Source organism: Pygocentrus nattereri, chromosome 11 (assembly GCF_015220715.1).
Source record: "Pygocentrus nattereri isolate fPygNat1 chromosome 11, fPygNat1.pri, whole genome shotgun sequence".
Lineage (NCBI taxonomy): Eukaryota > Metazoa > Chordata > Actinopteri > Characiformes > Serrasalmidae > Pygocentrus > Pygocentrus nattereri.
This window is the reverse complement of record NC_051221.1, coordinates 16576634-16597203: the sequence shown is the minus strand read 5'-3', so window position 1 is coordinate 16597203 and position 20570 is coordinate 16576634. Positions and strand designations below refer to the sequence as shown.

The window sequence follows — 20570 nt, the reverse complement described above, 5'->3', positions numbered from 1 at the left end:
ACTTGAATGTTTTTCTTGAGTTCTGAGGCTGGTACTGTATGTTCAGTGTCATGCATCATTTATGACCATGATCTTACCGTTGTGATAAAGATGACCATTAACAAAATAACTTTGTTAAAACTTTATGATCCTGATTCCCATTGCTGTTTGTGTGGGCTTATCTGAGTCCTTAAGTAACTGAGGGCCTGTGATTGAATAACTGACACCAATGATTATCTTTATATTTATGTCATTCATATGTGTGACTGTTAATTGGCTGGATTTATTCAAAACATCAGCTCTGACGCTGACTGGCAGCTGCACCAGATCCATTTGACATGAAAGTTTGAACCAGGTACTTATTGCAAAATGTATTCAAGTAGAGCTCATACCCAATTTTGGAATCTGTGTGTCTTTCGGTGTGTGGTAATATTAAGCATCGGTTCTGCTGATTCTTAGCCTTGTGACTACCTCTTTCCGTGCTTACTAAATCTGCTGTAATTTGTTCACGTTAGTTGAAATAGAACTCAGTTATACCAAATTTATGGATTTTATGGTGTTGAAATCATTCATTTCATTGATTGAAACTAGACCCATAGGGCCCACAACCACTTGTAGCTCCATGGTTACCACGTCTTTGCAAATTGGAGCAGTATTGGTGGTCCAGGTATCAGAAAACTACATAGCAGTGGCCGTCAGACCATCCTTTCCAGTGAATTCCCAGCACTGCTCTAAGCATGCCATCACAAGCCATATCTTTGAAAGCATTTATCTTCTGTGACATGTGTTGCTTCCACCCACCACTCTCTCCAAGCACGTTTGCAGTACTGTTTTTATCATCTCCTCTCACTACTGCACCAGGCTAGATGAGGGACAAAGTTGATTACTTGTCATCAATGTTAATTATGGAGAAATTAACATGTCATTTATTTAAAACCAAAAGCACTTTATGTTCCTCCACAGTGCTAATATGATATGCAGTCCAGATTGCAATGTGCTACATGAAGCATAGGGGGTGCTTTGATTACGCCTGCCCATAACTTTGAGCAATGGTAAGTAGTATACAATAGCTAAAAATTAGTGATACAGTAATAAATATGCAGATTAGGGTTATAACTCTTCAGGCTGCAGCAAATGGTTTAACGTTTCAGTGTGCTAGTTCACTAGATGAGCTATGTGTGAATAGGTTTCCAGCATGATTGGGTAACTTTTTTTTCATGTGAAAATGTTTACAAAATAAGTAGTATTTTAAGCTAATTAACCAGTTTTGCATAGTTACTTAGCTTATGAATGTAACGCTATGACAAATTTGGAGTATGTTAATAATAATCATTACTTATTTAGCATGTGCTTTAGTGATTTTTGTTAGGTTAGCTTATTCTGACACCATTTACGGTGCAAACTTGGAGGGAATCATGGAGGGAAAACTTTCGCTTCTTTAGAATGGACGTCCGCATGTTTCTTTTCTGGTTGAAGGTAATGCTGCGCTTCCATGGAAATCCAAGTCAGATTTGCATATATTGTATGTGATTATTCTGTGATTATTCTTATTTTTAAGAAAATGCTCCTTAACTCAAAGATTCAGCCATAATTGCCTTTCTTTTGCTAACTACTCATACAGGTAAGACACTAATATTCTGGAATGCTCGATTCTGGTCCTGGAGGATCTCCCACCCTGGAGAGTTCAGATCAGACACACCTAGCTCTAAAATTTAGGTTTCCCTGAAAGCCTTAATTAGGTGTGCTCAATTAGAGCTGGAGCTACACTATTAAGTATGGTAGATCTCCAGGACCAGCCCTTGCTGTAAGTGAATTGCTGCCCTCTTCAGGTAAAGCCATTAACTCACTTTAAGTTGGACAACATTTTGAAAAAGAAAACCAATCATCATCAATCAAAAGTGCCTGTCGATTTTCTTTGTTGTCAATATGATCATCAGCCACATTTAGTTGCAACCCTAGCAAACAATGTGCGTCACGTGTGCTGTTGCCTACAAGATGTTTACATGTAACATGAATCACGGTCATGCTGTTGCTTTGTACAGGTGTTTTTGGAAAATAGTTTGTGATATTGATCTGTGGCTGTTTTTCATAACTATAGTGCTGGAAATTCAGCCTTTCAATCTGAACATAATTTCGCTCGGAATCCAAGAGCACTCACAAAGTATAGCAGAGTGAACGTCCGATACTTCTACTGTGGTGTGCTGAATGTGCACGGCTCAGACAATAACTTCTTTAGTTCTGTCTGCTTGCCTTTTTCATCAAGTTTGATTCACCGCTAGGCTTACGTTGTGCTTTCAAGACAGCTGTACTTTCAAAAGGGGTATGAATGAAGTCCACAGAGAAAGGCACCAAGCACAAAGCATAGGCCTGTATCAAAGACAAACCGATCAACTGAGGCACACTTCTTTCATGAAAAGCTGAATACATTGTGGATGTGAAGGATGCAAGGGAAAGCTGATGTGGCTATTGGCTATTTTTGAGCAAATCATTTGAAAGATGCAGTCGTTACACATATATTGAACAAATTTATTGACCAAACTTTTGTAAATGTTGCTGGAAAAAGCTTCATATGACAGAAGCCCATGAACTAGCAAGGAAATGGAACTTGTCTAAATAAAAACCGGCTGTAGTTCTGATTCATGCTGTAAAATTGTAAAACTGACTCTGCTGTATGGTGAGCAGATCTGCTTTATGTTTGTTGGCAAACTATGCCATGATTGAGTGGGGACATGCTGTTGAGAAGTTCGTGTAGAAAGCATCTCATTGTGGGCCTAATAGAATCTAGAAAGGGAAAGTTTAAGGACTTTTATTTGGCTTGACAAAGTCATTGCTATGAAATCTCAGATGATGCCAGGGTGGACTTTTGCTGTAGTATCCCAGGTTGTTACTAAAGTGCTGCTAAACCATTGAATCCCAAGTGAATGCTGAGCTATTTCTAGCCCATTGCAATATTATCCAAGGTGGCTGCTCTGGTTGTTTGACTCTGCTTTATGAAGGAATGAGCCAAGACACATTGAGAGACTTTTTTGTCCATGACCATGTTATAATAATGATAATGGTAATGATACACATTTTCTCTAGATTTTGAACCACTGGCCACCGTCAATACTATTTGTTTATTTCCCTATCGGCAGGATTCTATTTAATTTTTATTTAACATAGTTGCTAAGGTGTTGCTAGGCCACTGCAACATCATCCAAAGTGGTTGCTAAGATATAGCTAGGCTATTTCTACGGTATAACAAGGGATAGCTAAGGTGTTGCCAGGCTATTTTAATGTTATCCTAAGTGCTTGCTAAGGTGTTGCTAGGCCATTGCTGCTATGATAGCTACCACCTGGGATAAGATATAGCCAGGACATTGCTAAGGTATCCCAGGTGTTTGCTAGTATGTTGTTAGACCATTCCTATGTTATCTCAGGTGATTGCTAAGGTGTGGCTAGACAGTTGACATCTTGATATCCCAGGAAGTTGTCAAGGTGTGGCTAAATTCAGGAGGGGCATATCATTACATGCAACATGTCACAACGCATTTGACACTGCATGTTTCAAATGTATTATGATGTAAAGACTGTGTGAATCTACAGTTTGGGCAATTTGAGGTCCATCAGCCCCATCTCAGACAATCCATAACACTTGAACTCTACTACATAACATTGATATAAACACGCCATAAACATGTCAAGGCAGAGGTCATTTGCTGCCTTAAGTTGTCATGAAGTCATGAAGGGTAATACATAATGTATGTTGTCACTGTGTGTGTGTGTGTGTGTGTGTGTGTGTGTGTGTGTGTGTGTGTGTGTGTGTGTATATATATGCTGTTAGCTGTTAGCATTAATTACCATAACCTCTCTTAAAGCTTGCTGTATGTGACAAAACATGTTATGACATTATTAAATATCATGACATCTGTCATGACACTTACCAGTAATGGTAAGATGTCTTGAAAATTGTGACAGCATATGACATCAGCTGTGACATGTTTACGGCACGGTTATTTCATTGTTATGTAGTGGGGTCCAAATGTTCTTTTATTGCCAAATATATTCTCAGGACCTTTTGGTGGTGCTATAGTTCTTAGGTCCACAAAAGACCAAAATGCCAAAGACTAAACCTTTTTTCTTGAAAGAGAAGAAACAGCGTATTAGCCTGTTTTATAATAGTGTTGTAACATTGTTGTAACGAGTCAACTTTCATTTATTTATTATAGGCATTTTCTTTTTTTTATTTTTAAAACTAGAACACTGGCAGGTCAAAGAAAGCCCCTCAGAAAATGTAATGCCCAGAATAAAAATGATTAGTATTTAGGTTTAATGAGCAAAAACACCAAATCGTAATCCAAAAATCCCTTTCAGTTCATGCTTTTACTTGACTAAGTGAAAGAAAAAGTTTTACTTTAAAATTTCTGTGGAATTACTTGCAGATCCTTCAAATTAGTTGCAATATGCATATACATGTGTTTCTGTATCTACAGACACGCTGCAGTCAATAAAACTGACCTTTCACAAACCATGCAGAACTGTGTTGCCTTGCCTCCACTTCTGGTTCAGAAAAAGGAAAATGCATTGTTTTTTGCTGAGTAATTGCGATACAGATATGAGAGGTAGATTTTAAGCCATTTTCATGTATTGTAAGTATTACAGAGATGTTAACACCTGAAATTTTGTCAAGGTCAATAAAAGCGCAAGGTCATCAAAGCACAAAACATCTATCATCACATTTGTAAAAAGGAACTTTTGTCTGTAAACGCACTAAAGCCTAAACATCATTTACAAGGAACCTCACCTTCTGCAGCTCTAAACTGCTCTGGACTGAGTTATCAGCTAATGTGCTGATCCTGTCCTCAGGCATGCATGGAAGTAGCAGGTCTCTGCTGAAGTATACAACAACAGCCATCTTCCTCTACATCGCCATCCTGCTGCCTGCCATCGCCTTTGGCTCACTGAATGATGAAAGCACACGAGGAGAGATAGGTCTGTACTGCAGTTATGTTCACATTGTAGTCCTTATTGGTTAACTCAAATGCTTTACTAATATCAGAGTTGCATTCTGTTGACATCCGTGTTCGGTAAGTGACATACACAGAGCTGGCTCTTCCTAATAATTGACATTAGCAGCTGCTTAGGTTTATTACTGTACTTGTATGTTATCTAAGATGCTTGAGTGAGGGGAAAAAGTTCATGCTTAATCATGTCTCAAAAAAGGTCAAAACATTTATTTTGTGATATTCATTGTTATTAATTAGCCTCTAACTTTACAGTACTTCAACTACCCTCAAAATAGCTTACTATTATATAATAGTATGTAATATATACAGGTTATATTACAAAGGTTTGAATTCAATTAAGTTTGGTCATCATAAACATAAAAAATCAGCACATCCTTTGAAAAATAAATAAACATGCCATGACAGTTTTCAAGTAAAAAGACAGCTAAAACATGGATAGGACATGTGATTCAAAGCACCAAAGTCAATAAAAACTAATAGCTAAGATTAGTCGTTTAATGACTACAAACAATCCTGGTGAAGGCCTCCACACTGGCCCTGGACACATATCAAGCACAAATTCCAAATTCCGATCTAACCATTCTCATTAACGTCACAAGGCCACATACTGGCTACGTATCTGATCATAGCATGTGGCTTAAATCAGAAAAGATCAGTTTATTGCATTTACAAGCTGTGAAGTAGTCAGTGATCCCATTCACACCTGGCATTAACATACATTTTGTGTCTCAGATATTCATTGTCATCCCATCATTCAAACCACCACTGAAGGTGCTAAGGGATATTCATATAACATGTAGTGTGAGAGTTAAGGCTTCCTGACCACCTAATCGATTGCTTAGTCACAGCCGAAATGAAAGTTACTGAATACCCTCTTTGTTTATCTCTTCTCCTGTTTGTTTATACTTTGACTCTGCGGTCCTTGTGATTTTTACAAGTGCAACAGCTCATATATTTCCATGAGCAAGAACCTGGGGCAACTTTTGTCTAACAACAGTGAAAAAATGACTTGGTAAATACAAGACTAGTCCTCCAGCCACAAAATCCTATCATAAGTGTTTCCTCTTAAAGTAGGCATTGCAGACACAAGAAAATACAAGGTGCAAATGGCTGTCCACTTACTGTCCATTTGTGATCAGATCACTTGAGAGAGTTAAAGTGGAACAGCATTGATTATATTATTATTATTATTATTTCTGCAAAATTCCATCAGTGTGATGTAAGCAGAGTCATTCAAGGTGGTTTCATGTGAAACTGAATTGTAGAAAAACTTCCCAACTTGGATTTTCCTCACATTCCTTAGTATAGGAACCAGGGCAGTGATATCTATACAACAGATATGGCCATTTTATTATTAAAGTTATTATATTTAATGTTCATGGTAAAATAGTGATACATCTGAAAAAAAAAAACTTGGATATAACTTAAAATAGTCAGTGTACAGCTTGTATAGCAGTACAGATTTACTGTCATCTGAAAATAACTCAACACACAGCAATTAATGTCTAAATAGCTGGCAACACAAGTGAGTCCACCTCACAGTGAACATGGCCAAATTGTGCCCAATTGTGTCGTTCCTCCCTGGTGTCATGTGACTTGTTAGGGTTACAAGGTTCCAGGTGTGAAGGGTGAGCAGGGCTGTTAAATTTGGTGTTTTGGGTACAATTCACTCATACTGACCACTGGATATTCAACATGGCACCTCATCCAAAGAACTCTCTGAGGATGTGAGAAATAGAATTGTTGCTCTTCACAAAGATGGCCTAGGCTATAAAACACCCTGAAACTGAGCTATAGCACGGTGGCCAAGGTCATACAATGGTTTTCCAGGACAGGTTCCACTCTAGAAGTTGACTCCATGTGTTCAGCGTCACATCCAGTGGGTTGACTTAAAAAAATAGATGCATGAGTGCTGCCAGCATTACTGCAGAGGTTGAAGAAGAGGGAGCTGTCAGGGCTCAGATGCATACGACGCACAATGCATTAACTTGGTCTGCATGGCCTTCGTCCCAGAAGGAAGCCTCTTCTGAAGCTGATGCACAAGAAAGCCCGGAAACAGTTTGCTGAAGACAAGCAGTCCAAGAATATGAATTATTGGAACCATGTCCTGTGGTCTGACAAGATCAATTTGTTTGGCCCAGAGGATGTCCAGCATGTGTGGTGGTGCCCTGGCGAGGAGCACCAAGACAACTGTCTCTTGTCAAGCATGTTGGTGGTAGCATCATGGTCTGGAGCTGCATGAGTGCTGCTGGCACTGGGGAGCTGCGGTTCATTGAATGATACATGAATTCCACCATGTACTGTGACATTCTGAAGCAGAGCATGATCCCATCCCTTCAGAAACTGCGCTGCATGGCAGTTTTTCAACTCGATAACGACCTCAAACACACCTCCAAGATGACCACTTCCTTGCTGAAGGTGATGGACTAGCCAAGTATGACTCCAGACCTAAACCCAATTGAGCACCTGTGGGGCATCCTCAAGTGGAAGGAGGAGGAGCGCAAGGTGTCTAACACCCATCAGCTCCATAATGTCATCATGGAGGAGTGGAAGAGGATTCCAGTAGTAACCTGTGCAGCTCTGGTGAATTCCTTGCCCAAGAGGGTGAAGGCAGTGCTAGATAATATTGGTGGTCACAGAAAAAATATTGACACTTTGAAGACAATTTGGACAAGTTCACTGTGAGGTGGACTCACTTGTGTTGCCAGCTATTTAGACATTAATGGTAAATCTGTAAATCTATACCACTATACAAGCTGTACACTGATTATTTTGAGCTATATCCAAGTTTCATTTCTATAGTGTTGTCCCATGAAAAGATATAATAAAACATTTGCAGAAATGTGAGGGGTGTACTCACTTTTGTGAGATACTTTATATATAGTGTTATGATGTCCAGAATTTACTACTCCATAAATAGAATGAAAAAATAATAATCTAAAAATAGAATTCGGGGCCAAATCTGTAAGGGAGCTTCTAGACTCTTTAAATATCTGGTTCCTATCACCACCACTGTGAGCAATTCGGAACAGTGCATTTCACATTGAACCACTGTGAATGACATTTTATCGAGACATTTCTTTTCACATCAACATCAATGTAGTGTTCCTATGTATTTGTTTAGCTGTTAGCTCTTGTACCTGTATCTGTGAAACTGCCAGTAACTGACCGTTAAATGCTAAAAAACATATTAATATGAATAATCTTTCATATCACACCTCTTTTACAAGATCAGATTAGCAAAAGTACCTGTAAAGCTAGTCAGTATTTGGTGTGAAATCATTTCTTTTACTTCTCACAGATGTTCAGAAGACAATTGTGGGCCAGAGCATTGGAGGTGTGGTCTATTCTCTTTTCGCTGGCTCTCCTATGGTCATTCCCCTGACCACTGCACCCCTTGCCATCTTCATCAGTGGTACACTTACATAATCTTTCTCACGTTAAAAAAAGGTGTTTTCTTAGTTTTCTGCATCACTATTATATATTGCTCCGCTGTGATGTTGCAGTTATCAGAGGTATCTGTGATGACTATGACCTCGACTTTCCTGCGTTCTACGCATGCATCGGTCTGTGGAACAGCCTGTTCCTTATACTGGGAGGCGTCTTCAATGTCAGCTTATTCATGAAGCTTTTCAAACGGTCAGTGAAAAGACACATGGAGACAAATATAAGACTTGTTTACTTGTTTTTCCACCATGTTGATGTTCTTACTGCTTTGCTATAGTGTAGTATATATCACTGCTGTCTGAACAAAACCCTGTATCTCCAGTTCTCCAAACGAAATGGCACAAAATGACTTGGAAAAAGTCTTGTTCCATTGTCTTACATTAAAAGTAAGGTATGTTTTTTCCTTCTCCTGTAAAGTCATTATTTTAGATATACAAGGTTTTGTTCTGACAGCAGTGACATGTTATGTGAATCCAAATCCGTTGCATTCTATATTTGAAACTTTGAAAAGTGAAACCCGGTCTTTCTTTATTTGCACTTTTTCATAAAGATCCTTCACATAATCTCATGTCTGTTCTTGGTGTGCCTTGAACGTCTTGTTATGTCTTTGTCTGTGATTGGCTGCTTTGATAAAGGAGATGATTGGTTTCTTAGTGTATGCTATGTGCCCTCAGCTCCACAGAGGAAGTCATAGCTTTGTTCATCTCAATTGCCTTTGTGGGTGATGCTGTGAAAGGCACTATCAAAAGTAAGTTCACGTTCCTTGAAACACATCATGACAGAAGCTTTGAACATGCATTCAATAAGAAGGCCAATTAGACTAGAAAAGAGGACGTCAAACACGTTACCTGTCATCTGACTGAGTGAACGCGTTCAGGAAGACAGAGCAGGAAACACAAATGTGTAACATGCATTAACAAACTTTTTAGTGATACTTAGTTGTTTATTAACAACAATAAGGTTGGGCTTAGGTTTAGGAGTAGGTGTAGGTTTTTGCCTTTAGGTTAGGGTTAGGGTTAGGGATAGATTTAATAGGATCTTTCATGTGCAACTTGAAGTTCAGTTGCATTTAATAGATTTAATAGATATTTATTTGAATGCTAGTTAAAGACAGACTGAGCATCTATAAAGCATCTGTAGTGGACCATCCAAATAAAGTGTTACCATAAAATGTTCCATAACTTTCACAGAGGCCACATTCTAATAAAATAAAAATAAATTTTATATATATATATATATATATATATATATATATATATATATATATATATATGCATTTTCTGTACAGTTTCAGAAAAAAAGCTACTAATCTATCACTTACCTTCAAAAACATAGTTGTACCATTTTTCATACTCAAAAAACAGTTAAAATTGGCAAGTGTCTCAGAAAACAGGTCACTCACATTAGCTCTGCTTGAGGTCTTATTGGCCCTGAAGCTACATTTGCCTTGTCAAATCTTCTCCTTTTCTGTCTTTCTCAGTCTTTCATAAGTACTACCATGAACCCATGCTAGTGAACAGGAGTGCTGTGGAGGTACAGAGCTTGGCTGACCCGCTCCAGCAGCCTGAAAGCAGCAGTGCTGGTGTATCTCTGCCTGCAGTACTCATGTTGTGCACCAAGGAGCGCCCTATCCTCTGTCTACTGCTCATGCTGGGAACTCTGTGGCTTGGTTATGTTCTTTTTCTCATCAAGAGGAGGTAACTCTGGGGTGCTTCATTGTAGCCCTTACTAGGTAGGGGTGTACTGGGTTATGTCTTTACTGAGGGGATCTCAACGCTGCATAATTTTAGATTGTAGAAGTCCTAAAACAGCCTATACAAAAATAATAATTTCAGATGTTCAGAGAAGTAACAGATATTACAATAAAATAGTAAAATGTAGATATATTTGCCACGTGACCCTGTCGGAGAAGCGGCTTGGAAAATTTGCTATATGCATGATTATCCAATTTTACACTATCACAGTCTACTTGGTTTGTATTGGATGTATGTGCTGGGTTGCTAAAGGTCCGATATATATTATTATATACATATTATATACATATATATATATATATATATATATATATATATATATATATATATATATGTGTATGTATGTATGTATGTATGTATATATATATATATATATATATATAGATAGATAGATAGATAGATAGATAGATAGATAGATAGATATTATTTATATATTTATATAGTTAATGCATTTAAGGCTTAAACATATCCATATGTTTATTACTTTATGGTATGGTGTGAGACACTAACAGGATGGTATTATTTTTTGTAAACATACAGTAATGTGCAAAAATCAGAGACCACCTTTTCATTTACTTAACTAACTATCAATGGCCATTAAGTACAAGTTATTCATTTTTCAAGGTCGGGAAAATAGCAGGAAACAAGAAAATCACACAAAAGCTTCCAACACTAAGTAGCCAATGAGATATGGCTACATCTTACGTATAAAAGCTATTCCCAAAGCCCTCACTAACATTATGTTCCACTCAAAGAGTCTCAAAAAATTTATTTTAAAGTATTAGAAATGACCTTTAAATGATGTGTATCTAAAATGGTAAAAAGAGATAATCTGATGATATTACACATCAACATTTTGTGTTGGGCTGGTTTTGGCTTTAAGAAAAATGAAGGTGCTCTCTGAGTGTTACCCAGTACTGCAGCTCAACCAGAAGCCTTTAGATCCTCACATTGAATCCAGTTTCTGAAAGACCTCAGTGCTAATCTGTCTTAAAGATTCCTTTTCTTTGTGTGTGTTTACTTCAGGTGGATTTAACATTGTACTTTGGTTTTCTCCAGCCCCTTTCTCCATGCTAAAGTAAGGGAGGTGGTGTCAGACTGTGCTTTGCCCATTTCTGTGGTCATATTCTCCTTCGTGGGCTCCTATCTATTCATTGACATTGAGCGTAAGTGCTTGGTTGTCACGTTAAGCAGGTTTTAAATGATGAAATAAAATCGTTCAATTTCCGGTTATGCTGCAGAGTACACTCATATAATTCTTCAAAGCAATATGATGAACTGTTTTTAATTATTTGCCTTTTATGAAACATCTGATAATCTGAATCTGTTTTACTCCAATACTGTGCATCTTTTTGTATCTCCATTAGCCTCACCTTCTCTCACTGTAAAACTGAGCCATTTCTTTATTGTGCCTACCCACAGTTCCAGTGTTCAACTACTACAGTGGTCCTGTATTCAATGTGGCTCCTTTGAATAAGCTCACAGGCATGAACGTACTCGGTGCATGTGGCCTTGGTTTCCTCCTCGCTCTGCTCATCTTTATTGACCAGAACATTGTGATCTCCCTCACCAATGCCCCTGAGAATAGGTACACTTAAAAAAAACTGTAAAAAATTTAAGCTGTATCATATTCAAATATTATTTCTTTGTATTTATAGTCATATGTTTGCCAAAGGTTCTGAATATAGTACAAATTCTGTTTGATGTCTGTCTACCTCCTATGTAGCTACAATTTGGCTTTCTCTAAGATCACTGAGCTGTCACACATTCTGGCAGTGTCAGTTTTGTGCAGACAGTTACAGGATGCAGTGAGCGTCAATGTGTGTGTGTGTGTGTGTGTGTGTGTGTGTGTGTGTGTGTGTGTGTGTGTGTGTGTGTGTTTCAGATTGCTGAAAGGAACGGCATACCACTGGGATCTCATGCTCTCTGGATTTATCAACATCTTGATGTCGGTGCTGGGGTTGCCATGGATGCATGCAGCTTTCCCCCACTCCACACTGCATGTCCGTCAGCTGGCTAAGGTTGAGCAGCGTGTGGAGCAGGGACACCTCTATGAAACGTAAGTCACTCAGCAGTGGATGCCTTTTAAGAGTACACAGAGCATAGGAGTGCTGAAAGAGGGCATTGCATCAAATTATATGACAATCCATGGCTGCCCTCAGGGAACAAGCAGATACTAATGTATAGTTAGGGACAGTGTCCATTAATAAACAGTACTATAACTGTAAATGAGACAGAATTAGCCCAAAAGGCCAGGTCTGGATGCTAAGCTGCATCTTAAAATAGCTTACAACCCCAATTCCAATGAAGTTGGGATGTTGTGTAAAACATAAATAAAAACAGAATACAATGATTTGCAAATCCTTTTTAACCTATATTCAATTGAATACACTACAAATACAAGATATTTAATGTTCAAACGGATAAACTGATAAATATTCACTCATTTTGATGCCTGCAACACATTCCAAAGTTGGGACAGGGGCAACAAAAGACTGGGAAAGTTGAGGAATGCTTAAAAAAAACATGTTTGGAACATTCCACAGGTGAACAGGTTAATTGGAAACAGGTGAGTGTCATGATTGGGTATAAAGGGAGCATCCCTGAAAGGCTCAGTCGTTCACAAGCAAGGACGGGGCGAGGTTCACCACTTTGTGAACAACTATGTGAGCAAATAGTCCAACAGTTTAAGAACAACGTTTCTCAACATGCAATTGCAAGGAATTTAGGGATTTCATCATCTACAGTCCATAATATCATCAAAAGATTCAGAGAATCTGGAGAAATCTCTGCAAGTAAGCAGCAAGGCAGAAAACCAACATTGAATGCCCGTGACCTTCGATCCCTCAGGCAGCACTACATTAAAAACCGACATCATTCTGTAACGGATATTCCCACATGGGCTCAGGAACACTTCAGAAAACCACTGTCAGTGAACACAGCTCGTCGCTTCATCTACAACTGCAAGTTAAAACTCTGCCATGCAAAGCGAAAGTCAAATATCAACAACACCCAGAAACGCCGCCGGCTTCTCTGGGCCCGAGCTCATCTGAGATGGACTGACGCAAAGTGGAAAAGTGTCCTGTGGTCTGACGAGTCCACATTTCAAGTTGTTTTTGGAAATCATGGACGTTGTGTCCTCCGGGCCAAAGAGGAAAAGGACTGTCCGGATTGTTATCAGCACAAAGTTCAAAAGCCAGCATCTCTGATGGTATGGGGGTGTGTTAGTGCCCATGGCATGGGTAACTTGCACATCTGTGAAGGCACCATTAATGCTGAAAGGTACATACAGGTTTTGGAGCAACATATGCTGCCATCCAAACAACGTCTTTTTCAGGGACGTCCTGCTTATTTCAGCAAGACAATGCCAAGCCACATTCTGCACGTGTTACAACAGCGTGGCTTCATAGTAAAAGAGTGCGGGTACTAGACTGGCCTGCCTGCAGTCCAGACCTGTCTCCCATTGAAAATGTGTGGCGCATTATGAAGCGCAAAATACGACAACGGAGACCCCGGACTGTTGAGCAACTGAAGTTGTACATCAAGCAAGAATGGGAAAGAATTCCACCTACAAAGCTTCAACAATTAGTGTCCTCAGTTCCCAAACGCTTATTGAGTGGTGTTAAAAGGAAAGGTGATGTAACACAGTGGTAAACATGCCCCTGTCCCTACTTCTTTGGAATGTGTTGCAGGCATCAAATTCAAAATGAGTGAATATTTGCAAAAAACAAAGTTTATCCGTTTGAACATATATATGAACATATATGAATATATTGTCTTTGTAGTGTATTCAGTTGAATATAGGTTGAAAAGGATTTGCAATTCATTGTATTTTGTTTTTATTTATGTTTTACACAACATCCCAACTTCATTGGACTTGTGGTTGTATGTTACATGTTATTACTGTTATAGGGCATATGTCATATAACACAATACAATATATATATTATGTTACATATATATATATATATATATATATATATATATATATATATATATAATGATATAAAATAGCATAAACAGCCATTACAATCAAGGATATGCATCCTGCAGCAGGGCACATAAGCATGAATCAATCCAGCCCATGTAACTATTAATAATGTTCATATAATGCTCAAATATCATAAGTAGTTTGGCATCATATGTGAAAATTTCTATGAAACTATGATTCACAAGTAGAACCAGAAACAAAAGAAACTAGGAACAAGGGATACAACACTAATACAGCACTATTCAAACTGGAGCAATTTTACCAGAGAATGTTCTTTGAATTGGACTAAAAGATTCAAATAGGATAATGTATCTGTGTAATTTCTCCAAATTATACATCATAGCCTGGAATTTCATGTCTTTTTTATTTTACGCAAAAGGTGCCATACTCAATAACAATAACAACACCATACACTGCCGTTTAATTTATAATCAGTTTAATAATATGATCAGTTACTGGAGGAGTAAAATAGCTTAGCAATATATTAGCCAGGATGTTAATTCTGCACAACTAAAGCAGTTTTGGATGTAGAAAGGTTTAGTACATTGTCTTCACATCTCCTATGAGAAATAACTGTTCGCTCACAATGGCAAGTGTAATGGCTTTTTTCACATACTATTACAATCATAATGAATGGAATAACTTAACCATGTGCCTTCAGGATTGTCAGTGTGAAGGAGACTCGTCTGACATCACTGGCTGCAAACGCCCTGATAGGTTTGTCTGTGTGCCTGCTGCCTGTGCCGCTGCAGTGGATTCCTAAACCCGTCCTCTACGGCCTCTTCCTCTACATCGCTCTCACCTCCATCGAAGGCAACCAGATGTGCGACCGGATTGCCCTGCTGCTCAAAGAACAAGTGGGTGCTGAAGGATGAATGAGACATCTACATTATAAAAAGGCCTTAATTCATCTTAAAACTTTCAGTGCACACAGCCGTTTTGGCTCAGTGAAAAGCGCAAATGTGTCATATTCACTGAAGCTATTTGAATGGTTGGTAACACTTTATTCTGAAGGTCCTCAGTAGAAGCTTTCTCGTCCTTAACTGACATTCAACTAGATCATTATAGGCAATACTTTTCTGGTACTGAAGAGCATTGATATAAAACTCACATATAATAGAACCCAATGGACAGTGGTTTCAGGTCCAGGTGCTTGTTTTGAATGTCTTTTTTCTGTTCTTTTTAAGTAAATGAGTTCACGTTAGCTTGTTAATACTGTGAGGTAATCTACAGGGAACCATCAAAATAAAGTGCGACCAAATGCCTCGTTATGTAATGCGTTAATAATGAAAAATATGTTTGCCATGCAGAGGTTATTCTGTAATTCCTCAGCCAATAGTTACATATGCTATTTAAGTAAACTAGTGCAGTCATTCCCCCCATGCTGTAAATTAGGAGCACAGAGAATTCATTTGAGTTTATGTACAAATCTTAAGACCCTTCTCTCTCGCTGTCGCTCTCTTTCTCTCGTCTTATTTCCTAGACTTCATATCCACCCACACACTACATTCGGCGAGTGCCTCAGAGGAAAGTTCACTACTTCACAGGTCTACAACTGATCCAGCTGATCACCCTGTGTGCCTTTGGGATGTACCCTTTGCCGTATATGAAGATGATCTTCCCCCTGCTCATGATCCTCCTCATTCCTGTCAGGTATTAAACGATATTCCTCAATTATATTGCACTGATTCCTTATGTAACACATAGTCATGGTTTTAAAATCTGATTGGCTGAGACGCTGAAGACGTTTGAAGACGCTGTAAAACATTTCATAAACACATACATATGACCATACACACATCTTCTAAACCGCTTATCCTTCTGGGTCATGGGGGGAGCTGGAGCCTATTATATGACCAGACATACTGACTTATGTATTGATGTGGCAAGATATTAAAAACGTATTTCGTACAGCAACCACAGCCTGATAACAACAATCATTGCTTGGTGTAAGAATTTACTATTATGAGGATTACTGGCAATACGTTACGATATTTATTGAACATCATTGCATATAAGGGCTGAGATTACTCCCAGTCTTTGTTTCACCTCATTTACACTCACAGCAGTGAATTGCCTTGTAAACAAGCCTCACGCTGGTGTGCGGCTACACGAGAAAACACCTTCTTAAACAGTATTTTTCATCATGCTTGGTTGTTGTGAAGTGATTTTTCATGGATAAAAAAGTAGATGGAATTTATAATGCACTCTGATATGCCTCTCACTAAGAAGATACAATGACGAAGAGCTCACCTTACTTTCCAGCCAGTGCGACTCAGGTGCTAGGAAAAAAAGGCAGCTGCTAAAAACAATTAAACACCAGCTCACAGCTGAAGCTCTGCAGCAGCACTGTGTGTACGTGTGCTGGAATTTAAGTTTCTGCCTCAGATCAGAGCTTGTAACTCACTAAATCATCAGGCTTTGGCCCTCACTGTTCAACGTCATCAGATTAGATCTGCATGGCTGCATCACTGCAAGCATATTAAAGATGCTAATGAGAGAGCATTTCAGCTAATGCCACTTTCATATTTGATATTGACACCAAAATCTTCACATTTGCAGAATTCTGCATTAATTACTTTGAAAGATATTCTCCTTTTGTTTAAATGACAGTGAATTTATATATTTTTCTGAACGTGTGCATTTTGCCATGAATTTTGGCTGACTTATGAGCACAATCTGCTGATGCCTGCATCTGAAGGGGCCTTTCTCCAGAAGTTCACAGAAATTCTGCTTTATCCCATTTACAGCCTAGATGAATGACAAATTTTCACAGCCCGCATGTTTACATGTCCGGAGTCGACTGGAAATTTAGATTAGGCAATGCACTCATTCAGGTTTTAGCAGGCTGAATATTGTCCACAAGAGGGCGCCATTAGGAGTTAATTAGCGTTCAACGCTTCTTAAGAACAGGGCTTCACAGCAATGACACTATATATATATCCTTGTTTCGTTTTCAGTCTCTAAAATTGGACTTCAGGCTTCAAGCTTTGTCAGCCCCCCTCTGAAACAAATAGAAACTGTCCTAAATGCACTGAATGTTACAGTGAACATTGTGGTTTTAAGTAAAACAACATGAAATATAAAATATGCCATTACTTTTGCACACATTTCATGGTTTTGTTTTTCATAGTATGTTACATTTGAGCAAATAACAGTAATTGTGCATTTAAAAATGTGGTCTTTGTAGAGAGTATGCTGAATTATTTTCCCTTAAAAATCAACAAAACATGTAAACTTGACCAAACACTTGCACATGACTGTATGTATCCTAATAACAGGAGGCAAAAACACACATGGCTTACTGTTTTATTATGCCACTCTTGGAATCTGTATGCGTAGCACAGCGAGACTAACTAATATTCTTGAGTGGGCAGTGTGTTCTTTGTTGTACTGTGTCAAACAGTAAAATAATATTCATGATGTCTCATGCTGGGTCGTGACTCATGTTGCATGCTGAGGGTGATTTAGTACAGAGTTCTGTTCTGATGCTTTCTTCATCTTCCTTTTAGGAAGATTTTGCTGCCAAAGATCATTGAAGCAAAGTACTTGGACATCATAGATGCTCAACACATGTAATGAGTAAGACACTTATCCAAGAGTTGTAAACACAGCAGGAAATATGTCTTGGAAAGAAAGCAGAAGCAGAACTGAGCGACATTAATGCTGTTAATAAACCTCTCTGACCTTTTTCTGTATCATTGTTGTCATAAATAAGTGAGACTTTTTAATCCCACAAACAGGGAAATTTCATATATGTCATATAACAACATATAACAGTCTTTTACATTGTTTGAACATTTAATGGCAAATGGACCAATAAAAAGATCCCAAATTACTTGGATTAAAAAAATTGCTGCACCTGTAAAGTTACCATTTCAGAGATAAGAGGTTTTGTTAGAACAACAGTGATATGCAGTCCCCTTTGGTGAACTACACTGGTGTTTTTGTAAGTGACTTCTTATTCTGTGTTTCCACATAATGGATTTCTATATTAATCTGACCAATTGATTTATTTCTTCCTCAGTTTCCTTTAAGGCAATCATCTGAGTTCATTCCAATCGATGGCCTTAACTCAGCTGAGTCAAATGCCTTACAAATGAATAATGGTCCATTTATTGTAATGAAGTGAACAGTGCAGGGTTCTGATATTCTTCTTCCAACATGTCACTCAGGGGATATGTGTTGTTCTTTTTTCTTTAGTTTGGTTTTGGTTTCCTTTTCATCCACCAGAAAAGCCAGTGTGAAACTGAATAAAGATGTGTAATTTGGTTACCTTGTGTGGAACTAGGCTCTTTCACGTTTTCATGTTTTAAATCATACCTTCAAATTCCAACATACTTTTCAATTTCCTAGGCAGGACCGTTGACATGAGAAAAACCTCCCTCTAGGGCTTATGGAAGTCCTAGATACGTAACTGATTGTGAATAGATAATATTCATCTGACTCCGACTTCATGCCACCGCCATATTTTTGATAAACCACCATTCTATACATTGTTGACAGCAGCGCTCATAGAGCCACCATTCATACAGCATTACTTAATAAAGTATCCTGACAGATAAAATATAGCTATAATGTGTTGCATTCATAATTGCAGTAACAACAGCAACTGAAAGCAATTGCTGTAAACTTTTATAGCATCCTGGCTGCCTGGCGTTGTGAGGACAAAGAGGCTGAAGAACTGAACGAGTGAAGGAGAAATCTTTGGATAGTGAGGATAATCTTTCAGCCACCTTTCAGCCCTTACCAAAGTCTGCTCTCATTAGTCTGTCACAGTCAGATGAAGGGTGAATTCTGTAGTTTAGATATTTGTGTTGAGAATTGTTTATGATAGATAATTGACACTGATTGATGATCGACTAATGTAGTCTTTACATTAGCTAGAAAATGCAGTTGACAGCATGTCAGAACATTAGCAGGGCTCATGTAATGTAATGTAATTAGCAGGGCTCATGTAATGTAATGCCAAGCTGACACAATCAAACATATGTAGATGTGTAGCTATTGCTCACTTTTTGCAATCTCTGTGATGTTTGATGGCATAAAAAAACAGAATATTGCTGACCTTTCCACCAAATAAGTACATGATTCTGGCCATTTTTATGCATCTAGCTCCTATAATATGTATGCTGATGTAATTACAGATGTTTGGATACATTATCACAGGGCAATAACACAATCAGGACTCAGATATAATTTACAGATTTGATATGCAGCAGCACCTTTAATCAAACTGACTTGAGCTTGATATCTTGAATTGGAAGCCATAGCTGGTGTTGACTGCTTATATACATTGTGTTGACAGAATGTCAACAATATGGCCAATGGAATACTTTATTTTTTTTGTGAATACTGTCTATACAGGCAGCAACCTTGTCTCAGGGTTTGTTAAAAATGGAAAACAGTGGCAACAGCTCTATACGAGGCCTCTTTACTGGAGTCATTAAAAACTGCTACGAAGTAAAATGTATGCTAAAAGGTCTGTCACAAGTTTCAAGGCAAATATGGAATATTGAGTAGAAATTTTAGATGTCTGTGTTTAACCCCTTAACAAGCCATGAGCCCGCTGGCTGGCCTAATGACTTATTACACACTTCCACAACCCATTATTTTATATAGCTAACCCTAACCCTAACCCTAACCTAACCCTGAATTGAATTCCTAGCTCTATTAGTCATAGTTCACTACTGGTTTAAACAAAGGAAACTTTAAAATGTGCATTCAAATCCAACAAACTGCTGAACCTACACCTCTTAGACTCTGACTGGGATATAGATGGTATAAAAGTAATAGACAGAGTTCAATCAGAATAGAATCAAAGACTGGAAGAAGAAAAAAGGTTGAAGGTGGTGAGCACATTTCATAAGTGTTCTACGTAGTCTGTAGGCTCTATAAAGTGCATGTATTCAGCAGTCATAAAGTGGTGATCCAGAGAAAAGGCTAAAAGATATGGATTTGTGCCTGTTAGATGAACTGCCCTCTTGCACTTAAACCTGGCCTGCCTATGTATTACACGCTTTATTCATCAACTTCCACTCTCAGAGTCCCCTCTCTTGTTACTCCAGCGCTCTGTTGGCATTTGTGCAGCGTGGAATGGTGCAATGGTGCAACGTCCACACTGGCTCACATGGAAAGTTTTGTATCCTAGCAACACATGCTCAAGCAGCGGTGATGGGTTTCAGAACAGGATGGTGAAGAGGCTCACACAGAATGAGCTGATGAGTTGTTTATACATAATCAGAGATGGTTTGGAAAGATACTGAGCTTGTAGGGGAGCAGTAGAGGGTCAACCACCTGTCTGCTCTGATGAAGGGCAGGTCTAATTATTTTCCATTCCGATTTTGTTGTCCAAATCAGTGACACAGGCTTGGTTTGTAATCAGTGTAATGT

The 20570-nt window shown here is 38.4% G+C and overlaps 1 protein-coding gene across 2 annotated transcripts in view; it reads left to right on the top strand.

Annotated features, from left to right (window-relative positions):
* The window catches only part of LOC108430972 (sodium bicarbonate transporter-like protein 11), a 54796-nt gene extending 36344 nt beyond the window's left edge, over positions 1-18452 (top strand). For both annotated transcript variants that reach the window (XM_017703803.2, XM_017703804.2), the window contains exons 10-20: positions 4825-4950; positions 8287-8400; positions 8492-8624; positions 9107-9180; positions 9913-10129; positions 11246-11352; positions 11609-11774; positions 12072-12245; positions 14839-15034; positions 15661-15830; positions 17690-18452. In XM_017703803.2, coding sequence (XP_017559292.1) covers positions 4825-4950; positions 8287-8400; positions 8492-8624; positions 9107-9180; positions 9913-10129; positions 11246-11352; positions 11609-11774; positions 12072-12245; positions 14839-15034; positions 15661-15830; positions 17690-17756 — 1544 coding nt within the window. In that variant the 3' untranslated portion in view covers positions 17757-18452. The remainder of the gene's footprint in view (positions 1-4824; positions 4951-8286; positions 8401-8491; positions 8625-9106; positions 9181-9912; positions 10130-11245; positions 11353-11608; positions 11775-12071; positions 12246-14838; positions 15035-15660; positions 15831-17689) is intronic.
* Positions 18453-20570: the final 2118 nt, after the last annotated feature.